Raw genomic sequence first — 16331 nt, 5'->3', positions numbered from 1 at the left:
CGAAGACCGAAAATAATTTTTTTGTGGACCGAAGACCGGACCTAAAACTTTCGGTCTTGGACCGGACCAAACCCGAAACATTCGTTCCGGTCCGGTCTCAGACCGAAATGGACCTAGAACTAATTCTTTCACAATTTCGTGTATGATATTACATTTAAGTTTCACTAAATTAAATGTCGATGAATAATTAGACGATTGTTTTTGAGAAAAAATATTCAATATTAATTTATAATGTCTTGTGAAGATAAAATGGTAATTTAGTTTATAATATTCTAATGATAGTCTTTAGAAACATAAAATTCGGTCCATTTGGTCCGGACCTAAAATATCCGGGTTTGGTCAGGACCGGACCGAAGACCGAAAACTCAAAAAATGAGGACCGAGGACCGGACCTAAAAAATTCGGTACGGGTTTGGTCCAGACCAAATGGTCCGGTCCGGTCCATTTTTCCGGTCCGGACCTAAACTTGCTCACCCCTAGCCACCACCAACCACCAACCACCACGGCCTACACCCACCACCATGGCCTCCACTGACCACAGTGGACCCAGCAACCGTTAACCACAACCACGGTAACCACCATAGCAGCCGACATCAACAACAACAACAAACACAACACACATAGTCAACCCATATAGCCTCCTTTGACACCCTTTTACGACCACCTAACACCACCCATTCCACCACCCATTACCACCACTACAACCCCCACTCAACCCTCGACAAAACCCACCCAAAACAAGCCCATGTTAGTCATGAAAAGTGGGGTAAAAATCCATCTTAAGACAGTCACACAATAACAACAAATAACCAAATAAAACCTCGGTCAAACCCCTAATTACACGGCCAATGTGGTGGTCAATGACGGTCAGAGGTGAGTCGGGGTCAAGGAGGGTCAATGGTATAAATTAAATAATATATAAACAAGATTAAGACGGTTTTACCTTACGATCTCGAGGCGGAGGGACAAAATCTCCATTTTCCTTTTCTCTCTTTCTCTCTTCATTCTCTCTAGGATTTTGGTGGTGGATTTTATGGGATTGTGTTAGGATAGGGTAAGGATGGATAAGGTGAGGGGTATATATAGTGGTAGGTGGGAGTGTATTATTATCCTTATTATTTTATTATCCGTCTTATAACATAACTCGTATAAATGCAATATAATATTATTTTATAAAATATATTTACCCATTTACCGTTGACTAGTGTTTTATCAAGGTAATAAAATACGGGGTATTACACCTTCCGTCATTAATCGTTAACAAGGGAGATGGTCTTGATTCGTCCTAGAATCTCTTGAGATATGCCCATCCTAAATTGGGTTATAGCGAGAGGTTTCTATTGCCAGGCATGGAAAAGGTAAAAAAAATGGACACTGAGCTTCGGGTCCTCTACAACTAGGAACAAAAACGTCGACTAAGTGCACTTACATTGACTTGGCATGTTGTGTTGTTGTCATTTTAAAATGTCTCAAACCAATTCTCGTTGTCACGGGAAATGGTAAAGGAAAAAGAAGAGAAGAATATATGGATTAAAAATTGTTCTTTTTATTGAAATGAAAAGTGACTTTACAGACATGAGAAGACATGTGACTCGTGGGATAGCCCCCAGGTTGTCACTTGGAAAGGAAATAGACATAAAGAAAGACACTAGAATAATTATGGGATAGAAAGCATAGGACTCGGACTCGGACCCTGACTCGATCTTAGATCCAGACTCGTAATCATCAGCCCACGCTTAAACCTTTTCTTTTCCAGCAACTGGCTTCAACACTCTACTTTAAGCATCTATCCATTCGAGCACCTCATCCTCATTGTTTGAGATGATGGGTGGAGAACAGTCAAGAAGGGTTTCCTGACAAGTGGTATATCTATGAGGATTGTCTAGAATGCCTTGTGGGTTAAAGGTTGAGAGGGACAACTTCCTGTCATCAATCATATCCTAGATCGCATGCTTGAGCCTATAGGACGTCTCATTATCGGGTCCTTTCCCCCAGTGATATTGGCAATGGGCATTAGTATCCTAGAATTTAGATCTCTTTTCCGGGTCAGGTGTAAGTCCTATCGGTTTCAACATTCGTTGTTTCATTAGTCTTTGAAGGGCATCGGTGTATGTAATACCAATGTCAGTAAATTTCGTATGAGGTGTACCCTTCTTGTCGTAAGCCTTTAAGAGGATGACCCCATCGACATGTGCGATCTCCATTGATAAATCCTCGACGGTTTTAATGTCACAATCTTTCAAAAGGGATGCATAATTTGGGTGAAGGCAGTCAATTACATGTTGGACTAATGTCCTCTCCTCAAACTGATCGAGCGTTTATGAATCATCTTTCTTTCTTTTCACCAAATGATTGGTGGAACACTCACCATCTTGATTGAACTTTTGAGAAAGTCGTCTGGTTTCTGCATTAGGGATGGTTAGGAGGGAAACAGGAATCCTGCCCTTCTCAATTCCATCTTGTATATCCTGCCTAAGCTTGTAGCAATCCTCAACATCATACCCTCTACCTCTATAGTATTGACAGTATGAATTGTCATCCTAAAACTTAGACTTCTTTTCTGGGTCAGGTGTTTGACCAATAGGTTGAAGGAGACCTAGAGAAGATAATTTATTCAGGGCTACGACATAAAGTATGCCCAGATTTGTGAATTGCTTTGGAGAGTTGTTAGGTTTCTTTAATGAAGGCTCCATGAGGCTGCCTTTGTTGATTTTGATTTCTGGATGAGAAGAACTAGGAATAGGTTGCTCACTTGTTGCTTTCTCCTTAGGACTGTCAGGTTGAGGGTTTGTCTGGACCCTTTTCATCTTGAGAAGTTGGGCCTCAAGCTTTTTACCCATTTCAGCAAATTGGTTCTCCATGTTGGAAAGCCGAGAGCTTAGGTATCAATGGCTCCCTCTAACTTGTAAAATTTATTGTTGAAGGCAATGGAAAACATGAGCATTCCACTTTGGATATCGTCTTCCTCAAGTACGTTGATCTCTCCGTCGTCACAAGGATCAAGGAGATGAGAACAGTCTAGGGATGATTCTTCGTTATGTTTAGTGCTGCTAGACCTAAGAGGGTCGATCCTCTCGAATTACTCGACATAAGGCGGCACTGGAAGCTTGCCCTCTTCGATCATATCTTGGATACTGTATTTCAAGAGAAAACACTCTTCATGACCTCTACCTTGGTGATATAGGCAGTACTTATTGACCTTCCAGAGGTTCACTTGCTTCTGTAGAGGTGGATCCGGAGTCACACCTATCGGATGTAGCTTGCCTTGGGCAGAGAGTGTCTTTAGAGCACCGGGATAAGACATGCCCAGATCAGAGAGCATCCTTTGATGCCTCCCAGGTTTCCTTTCGGCTGTTTTTGGGTTTCTAGGACGACGGTTATTGCAAGATGTAGGCTTTGGATGGCCTTGACTAGTGGTTTCTCAAGGTGGCGTGTTCTTTTTCACCATCCCATTTTCAAGGGTGAGGACGCGAATGCTCAAATTTTCCACTGTACCTTGAACTCGTAGGACCATGGCATAAACTTCTTGGAGACACACGGTGATTGTGGCCTGAGCTGCTTCTTGACTTTGCTGACTGGTGGAATTTGCGGGATTCCTACTCGACATAAATGACGCGCGTTACAACTCGATTCGACATGGGATCACGCATACTAAGGCGATAATTAAAAACTTGTATATAAATGGACAAGTATGACGACAAGACGCGGATACTGGATTTAATTGTGAGTTCTTGAAACGTCGCGATTGAATTTTCGTGTTTGAACTCATGGTGCTTGACTTTGACTTTAGACTCGAGTGTTGACTTTGATGAAGTACACTTATATGGTTGACCTTATTGACGGAATTGAAGTTGGCACGACTCTAAACGTGTGTTTAAGATAGACTTGACTCGAGGCTTGGGTATGTGTGTACCCGAATGTGACATTAGGAGGATTCGGCGTGTTGGACTCGAGTGTGCGAGTCGAGGTATTAGAAATGTCTAGATCCTAAATGACTAGGGATAGAGAGTCCAAAATGACGGCGTGACGCTTTAGGACTTGACTTAAATTTGAAAAAATCCAAAATGTAAGGGAAGACGGGTTTATAACTCGACAGAGTTCTGACTAGGACACAGTCGGTTTGAATCTTGACTCTGATTTAGGCCAATTGAATTTACACATTTGCATTTACATGGTTTGAAAATATTTTGATTTAAAATGCTTGTTTGGTTTTTTTGGATTTTTTTTTTATTTTTTGAGAATTTACGAAGGATTTTATTTATTGAATTTCACAAAAGGGTTTTGTTTTTTTTTTTTTTTTTTTTTTGTTGTGTAATTGGAAATGGATTTTACATCTACAGAAAATTGGACATTATTTAATTTACAAAATGGATTTTTGAAAGACTTTTTTTTTTGGAAAATTGAAATTTGAAAATTGGAAAATTCGGCATTGTTTAGATTACAAAAGCGACATTTAAAAGGTTTGAAAATTAATTTTATTTACACAAAAATTTTGACATTATTTGTCTATAAATGAGGAATTTAGACACGTGATTGATTTGGAAAACACACACAATGTACATATATAAACAAGTATTATAACAGTATGCTGAGTGCATTTAAAAGGGTTTTGGCTTAAAAGGTGGGTTGCCATACCAAGCTATCATACCCTGGTCCGTGGAGAGGTCAGTGCCAAAAAAGAGTCTGGTCGGTTCCTAGTCCATTCGCTCGAGTAATGAAAGCCCTTTGATACAAACATGAGTAAGTATCGTGGTGTGGTTGACGTCAATCGATATCCATCTTTAGGCGCAAATAGGAATTTACACTGTCCAAGCGGGATGATTGGTCGAATTGGTTGGGTTAAGCCTAGGAAGGCTGGCTAAAACGACCTAAGAAGGCGAGTAATGAAAACTGACAACTGTCTCATATAAAATTTTCTTTAACCTTGTTCAAGTTTTACCCTAGGTAACACTAGACTTAGTCTAAGTGTATCATCCCCAGCGGAGTCGCCAAATTGTGGACACAGCCACCCGCGCCGCGCGAACCCGTGCGTTGGTTTCGAGGCGGCGACACTTCTCGCACAGAACTCCGGCGCGAGGCCAAACCACATCATGGGCCGTTACCGATTTGAAAGGCATTTAAACCGGTAAAAGGTTTAACAAGCTTGCATTTGTGGAGTCGCCACCAATTTTATGGAAAATTGGAACCGTTCGAATACTTCGCGTCATGTCAAGACACAAAGTAGTGACAAGAACACTAAGAAATTCGTTACCCTTAGCATTCTATGTCTAGAATGACTCTCGTGATGCCAATGAACACGGATGTTCACAAAGATCTTGAGTAAGGGGTGAGGGTACATATTAGTAAGCTCGTTTATTTGAACACCTAATCCCGCCCGCCTCGATAGCGGCCTCTACTAATGATCAGGGAACTTATTTATACTTGATATATTGTCAATTGTATGCATGCGATGCAACAAACATGGATTAATCCTAGCATGTGAAATTAGACTAAGTCGGTGAACAAGCAGTTTAGAATTAATGGTTGAAGTGGGAGTTTACATTAATTACATGTGAAACAATAAAGCAAACAAGATTAAGAGATAAAATATAATACAAAATATACATGACAGATGTACATCATATAAGTGTCAAAAAAATTAATTTGAAAAGAAAAGAAATAAAATAAATTGAAATAAGGAAATTAATCGAATTAGGAAATTGGAAAAAAAAGGAAAGTAATAAAATAAGGAAATAAAAAGAAACTTGGAAAGAAATAGAAATAAGAAATAAATGGAAAGGAAATAAAAGAAGTTTGGAAAATAAATTAAAACTGACAAAAATAAATTAGAAGACTCAAAATATGTCAAATAGGTGATAATAGAAATTAATAGTCGATTAACATATCCTAATGTAAGGCTACGTCGAAGCGAGAAAGAGTTCAGAGGCAGAAGGTAGCCTAGAACAGGCGCAGCAATGGGTGCGTCCTCTAGAAGAGGCGCATCACCCACTGTGTTAGTTCCGGGATGAGTTCTGACTGTGAAACTCAGACTCAGTTGGTTGTTACGGTTGATTGATTATAAAAATTGATTTTATTTACATGTTAATGATTAAACCCGAATGATAAATATTAAGAATGAATTTTATGTATAAAAACCATCTCAAACCAATTAATATTGATTACTAAGATTAAAAGACGAATTAAACGGATTTGAAAGCTTAAAGGTTGAGTTTAAAAAGTAAAACATAAACTTTAATGTACAAAAAGTATATTTAAGAAACCAAGTATTAAGTACCGAGTCACTAAAACCCAGATTTGAGTACGAGACGGAATAAACCAACCGATATTAAGAATTAGCGATTTAAACCGACTCGGGAAGAAAAGGTTTAAGAAGATAAATTGAAGAGTAAAATAATTTGATGAAAACTAATTAAAAGATGTAGGTTGAAAGAAAAGAAAAGAATTGAAAAAGAAAGAAGGAGAAAATAACGAATCCGAGGAGAAGAAGAAATAGAGCAGCTGAAAGCAGCCTCTGGAAGAGGCGCAGCAGAAGCTGCGATCCTTCCAGAAGGCGCATTAGACACCGTGTTTCTTCTACTTGTCTGATCTAAACGGTTTTGATGAAATAAGGTTGAAACGTCGTGTGTTTTAACAAATTATCGTCTTGGCACTAATATGATGCAAACTTGTAAAAATAAAATACAAAACAATATAAACAAGATTAAAAGATGGGATTTTACACCCTCAAACTTATATGTTAAAGTCGCGAGATTTAATTAAAATCGGTTTTTTAGTGGTAACTTGACTCGATTTATGCAAATATGAAAGTGTCCCTGGAAAAGGATTTTAAGAGATTGATTTAATGATTGTGTAGTGGTCAAATTGGTCGGTCATGCAAACGTGACTGGTACCCACAATGATTTGGGCTTACGTGGTCGCGTAGAACAAGCACGTAGGCGTTAAAAAGCAAGAGCGCGGTCTTAAAATGCTAAGGGAGTAGAGAAGGCCGGACACTCGCGTGAGAAATATGTGAGGCGAAGGCCTCTATTTATACTAATCATGAGGTAGGGGTTTAGGAAAGAGGTATGTAGTGTAAACCCCTAGGGTCCTTACAAATTGCAATGGAGCCACCATAGGGTATGCACGAATTTGGCATACTTAAAAAAAAAAACAGTTTCTCCCTTTGTCAAATCCTTTAAAAACAGTGAAAAAACGAGGTAAAAACAAGGTTAAAAAAACAACACGAATGCAACGTTTCAAGGGACCGTTGCAAACTAGTTAAATAACAACTCAAGTCGAGAAACAACACCAAAAACGACCCAAAACAGGCCGTTTACATTGAAATTTGTCTCGGTTTTGGGCTATTCAAATTGGGACTCTTATTTCCTTGTTTTGTTGAACATAAAAAGAAAGATATGAATGTGAAATTAATCCCCAAAGCAAACACATGGTAGAGAAATTTCACAAGCTCCTTGATTTGAAAAGTTAAACTAAGCAAGCACAAGTTTAACTCCCCAACTCAAGCACTCGATTTAGAAAGTTAAACTAAGCAAGCACAAGTTTAACTCCCTAATTCAAGCAAGATAAGAATTCAGAACTAAGCTAAGCAAGCACAAGATTAGCTCTTAATTCCGGACAGCAAGTTTAGTTTAATTTAAGCAAGCACAAAATTAAACTATCCTCACTAACAAGAGTAGCCCTTAGGCAAACTCTAAACATTGTGTTTTGACACAACAAACTTTGTTTTTCAATTCATCAAATCTGATTTGTTACAAGGGGTTGGAGCTCTTTAAATAGAGTCTCAAACTACATCTAAACCATCAATCTAAAAGCTACATCTAAGGGTTACAATTTAAAGAGGAAATGGACAAAATACAAATTTGAAATAATGCAAAAATAAGACAAAATGGCAGCTCTCTTTGGGCAACAACATCACGTTTTGGCAGCAGCAATAGAGCTGTTATTTTGCCTCTAAAAGTTGTGCTTTTCTCCTTTAATTGTCTTGGCATTTTGCTTGTACAAAAGGGGGACCATATGAGGTCATGTGTCGTTTGGAATCTTGCATTTTTGAGCTTCTCTTTGCTTCTTGAATGGACCGGCTGCCAAGGTTTAATTTCTGGCCAGTTTTTGCAAAATGTTGCTGGTAATCGTTGTTGCATACAAAAAATGTGTCCATCCTTCGAGATATGATAAGAATTAAAAACGGGAATTGAACACCTTTACGGACTGTTTATTTCGAGCTCAAAAAAGTGATAGACCCCCGTATTATTCTACAACACTCCCCTTGTTAAAAGAAATTTGTCCTCAAATTTTGTTGTTCAAAAGAAAGGAAAAAAGGAACAAAACAATTTCAGAAAAATAAAAGTATAGATGATGAAGAAGAAGACAATAACAAGATCGATTCTAATCAAGCAAGCACAGATTTAGAACCCTCTTGCTAACTATCCTTATCCAAGGCACTAAGCAAGCACAAGCACCCTTAATAGGCATAAGGTAGTACCTACAAACCAAGCAAGCACAGGTTTGAAAGGAAGCTCCGTTGCACACCCACGATCTCTCGTTTTCCAAGACCGTCTTGATTTAAGAAAATGCAAGAGCCTAAGCTCTGATACCAATTTGTAGTTTAAACCCCTAGGGTCCTTACGAATTGCAATTGAGCTACCATAGGGTATGCACGAATTTGGCATACTTAAAAAAAATAGTTTCTCCCTTTGTCAAATCCTTTAAAAACAGCGAAAAAACGAGGTAAAAACAAGGTTAAAAAAATAACACGAATGCAACGTTACAAGGGACCGTTGCAAACTAGTTAAATAACAACTCAAGCCGAGAAACAACACCAAAAACGACCCAAAACAGGCCGTTTACATTGAGGTTTGTCTCGGTTTTGGGCTGTTCAAATTGGGACTCTTATTTCCTTGTTTCGTTGAACATAAAAAGAAAGATATGAATGTGAAATTAATCCCCAAAGCAAGCACATGGTAGAGAAATTTCACACGCTCCTTGATTTGAAAAGTTAAACTAAGCAAGCACAAGTTTAACTCCCCAACTCAAGCACTCGATTTAGAAAGTTAAACTAAGCAAGCACAAGTTTAACTCCCTAATTCAAGCAAGATAAGAATTAAGAACTAAGCTAAGCAAGCACAAGATTAGCTCTTAATTCCGGACAACAAGTTTAGTTTAATTTAAGCAAGCACAAAATTAAACTATCCTCACTAACAAGAGTAGCCCTTAGGCAAACTCTAAACATTGTGTTTTGACACAACAAACTTTGTTTTTCAATTCATCAAATCTGATTTGTTACAAGGGGTTGGAGCTCTTTAAATAGAGTCTCAAACTACATCTAAACCATCAATCTAAAAGCTACATCTAAGGGTTACAATTTAAAGAGGAAATGGACAAAATACAAATTTGAAATAATGCAAAAATAAGACAAAATGGCAGCTCTCTTTGGGCAACAACATCACGTTTTGGCAGCAGCAATAGAGCTGTTATTTTGCCTCTAAAAGTTGTGCTTTTATCCTTTAATTGTCTTGGCATTTTGCTTGTACAAAAGGGGACCATATGAGGTCATGTGTCCTTTGGAATCTTGCATTTTTGAGCTTCTCTTTGATTCATGAATGGACCGGCTGTCAAGGTTTAATTTCTGGCCAGTTTTTGCAAAATGTTGTTGGTAATCATTGTTGCATGCAAAAAATGTGTCCATCCTTCGAGAAATGATAAGAATTGAAAACGGGAATTGAACACTTTTACGGACTGTTTATTTCGAGCTCAAAAAAATGATAGACCCCCCTATTATTCTACAAGGTATGGCGAAATTAGGAAAGGAAACAACCGACTTAGGTTGACACACGGAAACTTGGACCAAAAGAAAACCTTTAGAAAAGGCGTAGTAGGTCCTGCGTCCCACAAAAGAGGCGCATACCCAGGTGCGTCCTCTCTCGGGTAGTTCCCTTCTGTGCAAAAAAGCGCATTTGACAGCCTATCGTATTTTAAGCATAACTTTCTCTAATAGACTCGGATTAAGGCTCTTTTGGTGGTTTTTGAAAGCTAAGAGAAATATCTAGAACTTTGTGTGAAATAGACCAGACTCAAAAAAGTTGTTATCACCTCATAAAACGGGTCTAAAGGTCGGGTTGTCATTTTAGCTTAATGAAATGCACATTTTATAATGTAAATTTAAGTTTAGCCCAAAGAAGTGACATGGGACTCAAAATGAGATATATTCCTAACATTTTATGACATCTTAACCTTAGGTAGAAAGCACATTGCTTTTTGACTCGGGTTTGACGGTTTTAGAAAATGTAAACGGTTTTTTATCCGGACTCCAAATGTACTCTAATTACTGTCAAAACGACCGTAATGACACCTAGATGACAACCAAGGGATAGACACAACTGTACGAGTTATCTTTTACTAACCGATTTAAGAAAAGTCATAAAATCGCGACATATGCTAAACATGCGGCTCAATCATCACTGTGTGTTTGGCGCGAGGTGCTGAAACGGAGTGTCTACAGTAAGATGAGAAAAAACCTCCACAGTGCACCTATTGTTAGAAGTACTAGCTATCATGTCGACGAAAATTGTTGGGAGAAGCATGGCTACCGGCCTAAAGGACGAGGCGGCCAAGGCAGAGACGGACGACGCAGAGGCTAAGGAGGACGTTCTGGTGGTCGAGGGCGGCGCATTTACTTTCACCCAACGCAGTTCAGTCTTTCTCTAACGCCGAACCACGACAATCAGACAATACTTTGACCTCTGACGAAGTTGATCGTTTTCGCTCTCTCTTACAAGACAATCCAAAAGGTAGCACTAAACTATCAGGTATGAATGATAGTGCTATGAGTGAATGGCTTCTTGACAGTGGTGCATCGCACCACATGACAGGTAATCGATGTTTATTAACGGATATCTAGAATAGAGATCCCTCGACTACTGGACTGTCTAAAGGTGGTGACTCGTGAGCATGGATGAGTAATTTTGCCATCCAATTTCGAATTAAAAGAAGTTTTATATGTGCCTTAGTTGACCTGCGATCTTATTTCCATTTAACAATTTGTTAAAGAAAATAACTATGTAGTGTCTTCTGTTCTAATTATTGTTTAATACATAACCTAATTATGAGGACAACGATTGGACGTGATGAGCAGTGAACCGGGGTTTATTACTTCACGCCAACTAGTGCACAAGTGGCTAGGAGAACAACGGTGATAGAGAAAGCTCGACTATGGCATATGTGGCTCTGTAACCCTTCAATTAGTATTCTTTCTCGTTTTTCAAATTTTATTTGAAACAATTTGCTTGGGATCTAAAACATATTTGTGACTCTTGTTGCAGAGCAAAACAAAAACCGTTCTAGTTTTACCCTTAATAATAAAAGAAATCATGTTTTATTTAAATTAATTCATTGATATCCAGGGTCCATATCGTACAAGTAATTTGTCTGGTGCCCATTATTTTTTGAATATAGTCGATGATTATAGTATGGGAGTCTGGGTTTATTTGACGATATATAGAACCGAGGTAGGAATGCAAAAAAAAATTAAAATGACAAGAACTCAATTTGGCAAAGAAGTGAAAGTGGTGCAAAGTGATAATTGTACTGGATTTAAATAAGGACCAATGTTGTGTTATTATAAAGAAAACAGAATTGTTTGGGAATCTAGCAATATCGATACACCTCAACAAAATAAGGGGTACAAAGAAAACATAGACATATACTAGAGAAGGCTAGAGCTTTACGGTTTCAAGCATGTTTGCCGATAGAGTTTTGGGGGGAGTGTGGTTTGGCCGATGAGTATTTAATTAATAGAAGACCAACTCCCGTATCAAACGGACGGACTCCCTATGAAGTTTTATATGGTGAAAAAATGGGTTGAATAATTTGAAAGTCCATGGATGCCTTTGTACGTTCACAATAAAGACCGACCCAAAGACAAGAATGGTGAGAACCAAGGGGGTTAAATCCTACAGGATCAGGGGGACTGAAATTCCAGAGATGCAGTCCAGACTGAGACCTCGGGTAATATTGATAATTCCGAGCCCGTGGAACTTATCGATAATGCAAATGACGAGAGTACTTTACAGCAGGGGGAAAGGACATCAAAAGAAAATAAAACCCTACTGGAAGAGCGATTATATTTGCATATCCACAAAAGTAATAAACCCCGCAAACCTTGCTCACTCGATTCCGTAAACGACCTCAAATAAATGTACTCATTACCCAAAAATTAATCAAGGCATTGCTAGTTGTTTTTCTTTGTCTCACATTTCTTACTTGGCTACCATCGATGCCGTGAAAGAGCCCACTCACTATTTTGAGGCCGTCAAAAGTCAGAAATGGCGCGAGGCCATGGGGAAAGAAATACAAGCTTTCGAAAAGAACAGAACATGGAAAGTTGTCGACTTGCCTGATGGTAAAAGACTCATAGGGTGCAAGTGGGTGTACAAGGTAAATATAAAGACAATGGCTCATTGAAAGGTACAAAGTGAGATTGGTTGCTCAAGGTTTAACCTAAGTTGAAGGGGTGGATTACCATGAGACATAAGCACCTGTGGCGGAGATGACTAGTGTGCGATATTTGCTAGCTGTGGCGATTAGGAAAGATTGGTCAATAGATCAGTTGGATGTAAATAACGCCTTTCTTCATGGGGATTTAAATGAGGAAGTTTACATGAAACTCCCACAAGGATTCAAAACTGCTCGACCAAGTTAGGTTTGTAAATTGTTAAAATCGGTCTATGGTTTGTAGCAGGCCAAAAGGAATTGGTTCGCTAAATTAACCGATTCTTTGAGGACATACGGTTCTTCTCAGTCGCTTGCGGATTACTCGTTGTTTACTTACAACAAGGATGGAATTTTTATTGGTGTGCTAGTATAGGTAAACGATATGATAATGGTAGGAAACGATTGAGAAACATGTGATCGTTTTAAATGTTCCTTAATTCAAAAGTTGGTATCAACGACCTAGGGCGGCTAAAATTTTTTTTGGGAATCGAAGTGGCAGCGGGAGCACGTGTTTTGTTTTTTAGCCAGTGCAAATATGCACTCGAAATTATCAAGGAGACAAGGATGTCAGGAGCAAAGCCCGTTGACACTCTGATCCAACAAAATCATAATCTAGCTCTAGCAAAGGGATATGTTATAAGGGATCCAATGAAGTATAGACGACTAGTTGGACGCCTGGTTTATTTGACCATTACTTGGCCAGATTTAGTGTACGCAGTACACCTATTATCACAATTCGTTCATGAGTCACGCAAGGAGCATTGGGAAGCTGCTTTACGATTGGTGCGTTATTTGAAGAAAAATCTGGGCAAAGGTATAGTAACGGATAGTATGTCAGACTTGCAGCACAATGGGTATACGGACTCTGATTGGGCAAGTTGTCCATTGATAACGCGGTCTTTGAGTGGATACTTTGTTGCCTTAGGTAACACCTCAGTCTCCTTGAAGACTAAAATGCAAGGGACGAAGGCACGTTCCATGGCCGAAGCGGAGTATAGGGCGATGGCAACTTTGACGAGTGAGTTAGTATGGCTGAAGTCTTTCTTATTGTCCTTAGGCATAAAGCACGCACATATTATGTGTATCTATTGCGATAATCTTACCGTTGTCCAGATCGATAAAAACTCGGTGTTTCATGATAGAACAAAGCACATTAACATTGATTGTCATTTCATTTGACAACACTTGGTCGAAAACACGATAGTACCACAACACGTTTGAAGCAAGGATCAAGTTGTAGATTTGTTTACAAAAGCTCTCGGAGGAGAATTGTTTAGCCGACTACAAATCAAGATGGGGATTGAACCGTCAAGTGGTTCCACTTGAGGGGGAGTGTTAGAATATTTCATAGAATATTCTAGTGTATTATTATGTGATCATATCGTAATAATATCATCGTGATATGGAAATCTTCGGTTTCCTTGTATGTAGGATATGATTTGGCTATCTTTGTATCTAGGATTTATAGTCGATGTTGTTTATATTTTAGACATTGTATCACTCTATTGAGATCGAAAGCAATAATAATCTTAACCATTACCAATAATCAGTTCATCAAATTGCGTTGGACTTCTAGTAATGACAATTTATCTATCAATCTTTTAACTTTTGACTCCACCGAAATTTAAGTCTGACTAAGCCACTATTTTCAGTTTTCCATCACCTTTCTTTCTTCTTCATCCATATTTTTCCACAACAAAAAAAGAAGTGCTCTTCCTCTTATATTACTATACTCTAACTTTTAATAATGTAAAAAAAAAAAACAAGATAACAAATTGAATTACACATGGCAAACATTGACTGTTTGAATGGCTCACGGGCTGAGGCATGCCTTCCTTTAAAATTAGATAATGTATTACTTAATGATAAGATATTTATGTGTATTTATAGCACCGATTAAGTTATATTCGAAGAGCCAAAAATGGTGTTGTATATATTAAATTTTATGCGTATTCATGTGTTGTTTCCGTTTCGGATTTATATCGATTAGTTGTACCGACTTATCCCAAGTATGGAAGGCGAAGCAAAAAACAGAGTAACAGTCTTGATGAAACTGACTTGATCCTAGGCGAGGATGAATAGCCAACAAAAAAAAAGAAGAGAAAAAAGAAGACCAAGGCAAAGCAGCAAAGGACGAGCCAACACTAACCCATGGGGAGTTGCCCACTTGCCTAGGCGGCCCGCCTAAATCCCAGTGGCAAGTCATCATCAAATGCAAAAACATGAGATTCTTGATTTTTGTCCTCTCGTTAAAGGAGTTTTATGTCCTCTCTTTAGGACGTCCCCATCAATTGATGGGTTTGCTCTTTTCAATAAAAATTATGTTGATTTTTATGTTAGCATTGTCAAGAATGCAGAGTCTCCTAATGGTTTATTATGTGGTACTACGAATGTTGTTAGTTTATCGTCCACAATCTATCAGGTTAGATAAAATCGACTCTCATCAAAACTTTGCAAGATTCGAAGACCTTCTTTTGAAAGGTCGTATCATGAAGAAGTGACAGTTCATTTATTAAACTTTGTGCCGCTCTCATCCTCCCATTGTTTTACATACAAATCACCTCTCTTTATCATCTCAGACCTCATCATCATCTTCATTCACAAGCAATCTCATCCATCTTTATACAAAAAATTCATCTCAACACTACAAAATAAGGTCAAAAAGATCTGATTAATTTTGCTTGTTAACCTTTAAATTTTATTATTTATTTTGTTTATCATCTTTCTCAACATTCCTTTTTCCGAGTTTTCATTTTGATGAATTTTTTTTATTGATAACAACAAAAAAGGGTGAAAATAAACAGTTTTAAGTAAATCACCATTGAAAAAGAAGGCTTCACAGCCAAATTGTAATGGTCATTGTTTGTAAAAAATTTCAAAATATGTTGATTTCAATAATTATAGGGTTTGGTGTCTTCAATTTTAATTATATTACTAACTTCAAAAATACGGATTTCTTGGATTTTTTATATATTATGTTACTGTCTTTGTGTACTATGTCACCATTTACTATTTAAATATACTCATGTGATACGATTATAATCCTGTGTATAAACACATAGTAAATATGTTACCATTTTATTTAAAATTGTGATGGATTTTGAATAATCCTTTTTTGTATATTTGACACTCGTTTCTTTTTGCATATTTTATAAATTTGTTATCATTTCTTGTTGCATAATGACCTTTTTTTTTATTATAATAAATGTCTAATAACGTGATTGATGTATTAGGTACCACCTGTGTTTTCAATTTGATTTGAAACACAGAAAATATGGGTTTTCTTTAATTTTGTTTCTTGCTTTTGAAAATACTTCAAAAATATGGATTTCTGGTGTTTTTTTTTATAATATGTTACTGTCTTTGTGCACTATGTCACCATTTATGATACAAATATACTCATGTGATACGAATATAATCATGTATATATATATACACATAGTAAATAAGTTACCATTTTATTTAAAATTGTGATGGATTTTGAATAATCCTTTTTAATATATTTGACACTCTTTTTTGCATATTAAATTTGTTACCACTTCTTGTTGCCCAATGACTTTTTTTTATAGTTAATGTCTAATAATGTGTTTGATGTTATAGGTATCACCTACAAGTAGTATAATAATTATATTATTAACTTTGTCTAATATATTACCATTCGTGAATAAAAAATGACTGTATGTTTTATTACTTTGTAACCATTTGTGTTTAATTGGTGATGATTTATGAAGCATTTGTTACCAGTTGTGTTTCAAGGATTTTGCATATAACTCGGTTAAACTTAAGACAAGAAAATATAAGAACATCTTCAGTAACTATGGTGACAATTCTCACAAGTAATATAA

At 37.4% G+C, this 16331-nt stretch overlaps 1 protein-coding gene across 1 annotated transcript; it reads left to right on the top strand.

The window, feature by feature from the left end:
• The first annotated feature begins 13050 nt into the window (after nucleotides 1–13050).
• On the top strand, nucleotides 13051–16103 carry LOC141613570 (putative mitochondrial protein AtMg00240). The gene is made up of 2 exons (XM_074432309.1): nucleotides 13051–13504; nucleotides 16087–16103. Exons 1-2 carry the CDS (start codon nucleotides 13051–13053, stop codon nucleotides 16101–16103), a joined length of 471 nt encoding a protein of 156 aa, XP_074288410.1.
• Nucleotides 16104–16331: the final 228 nt, after the last annotated feature.

The sequence above is a fragment of the Silene latifolia genome, chromosome 11, assembly GCF_048544455.1.
Source record: "Silene latifolia isolate original U9 population chromosome 11, ASM4854445v1, whole genome shotgun sequence".
In the NCBI taxonomy this organism is placed as follows: Eukaryota; Viridiplantae; Streptophyta; class Magnoliopsida; order Caryophyllales; family Caryophyllaceae; genus Silene; species Silene latifolia.
Note: the sequence above shows the minus strand (reverse complement) of the source record. Positions and strands in the feature narration are given on the sequence as shown.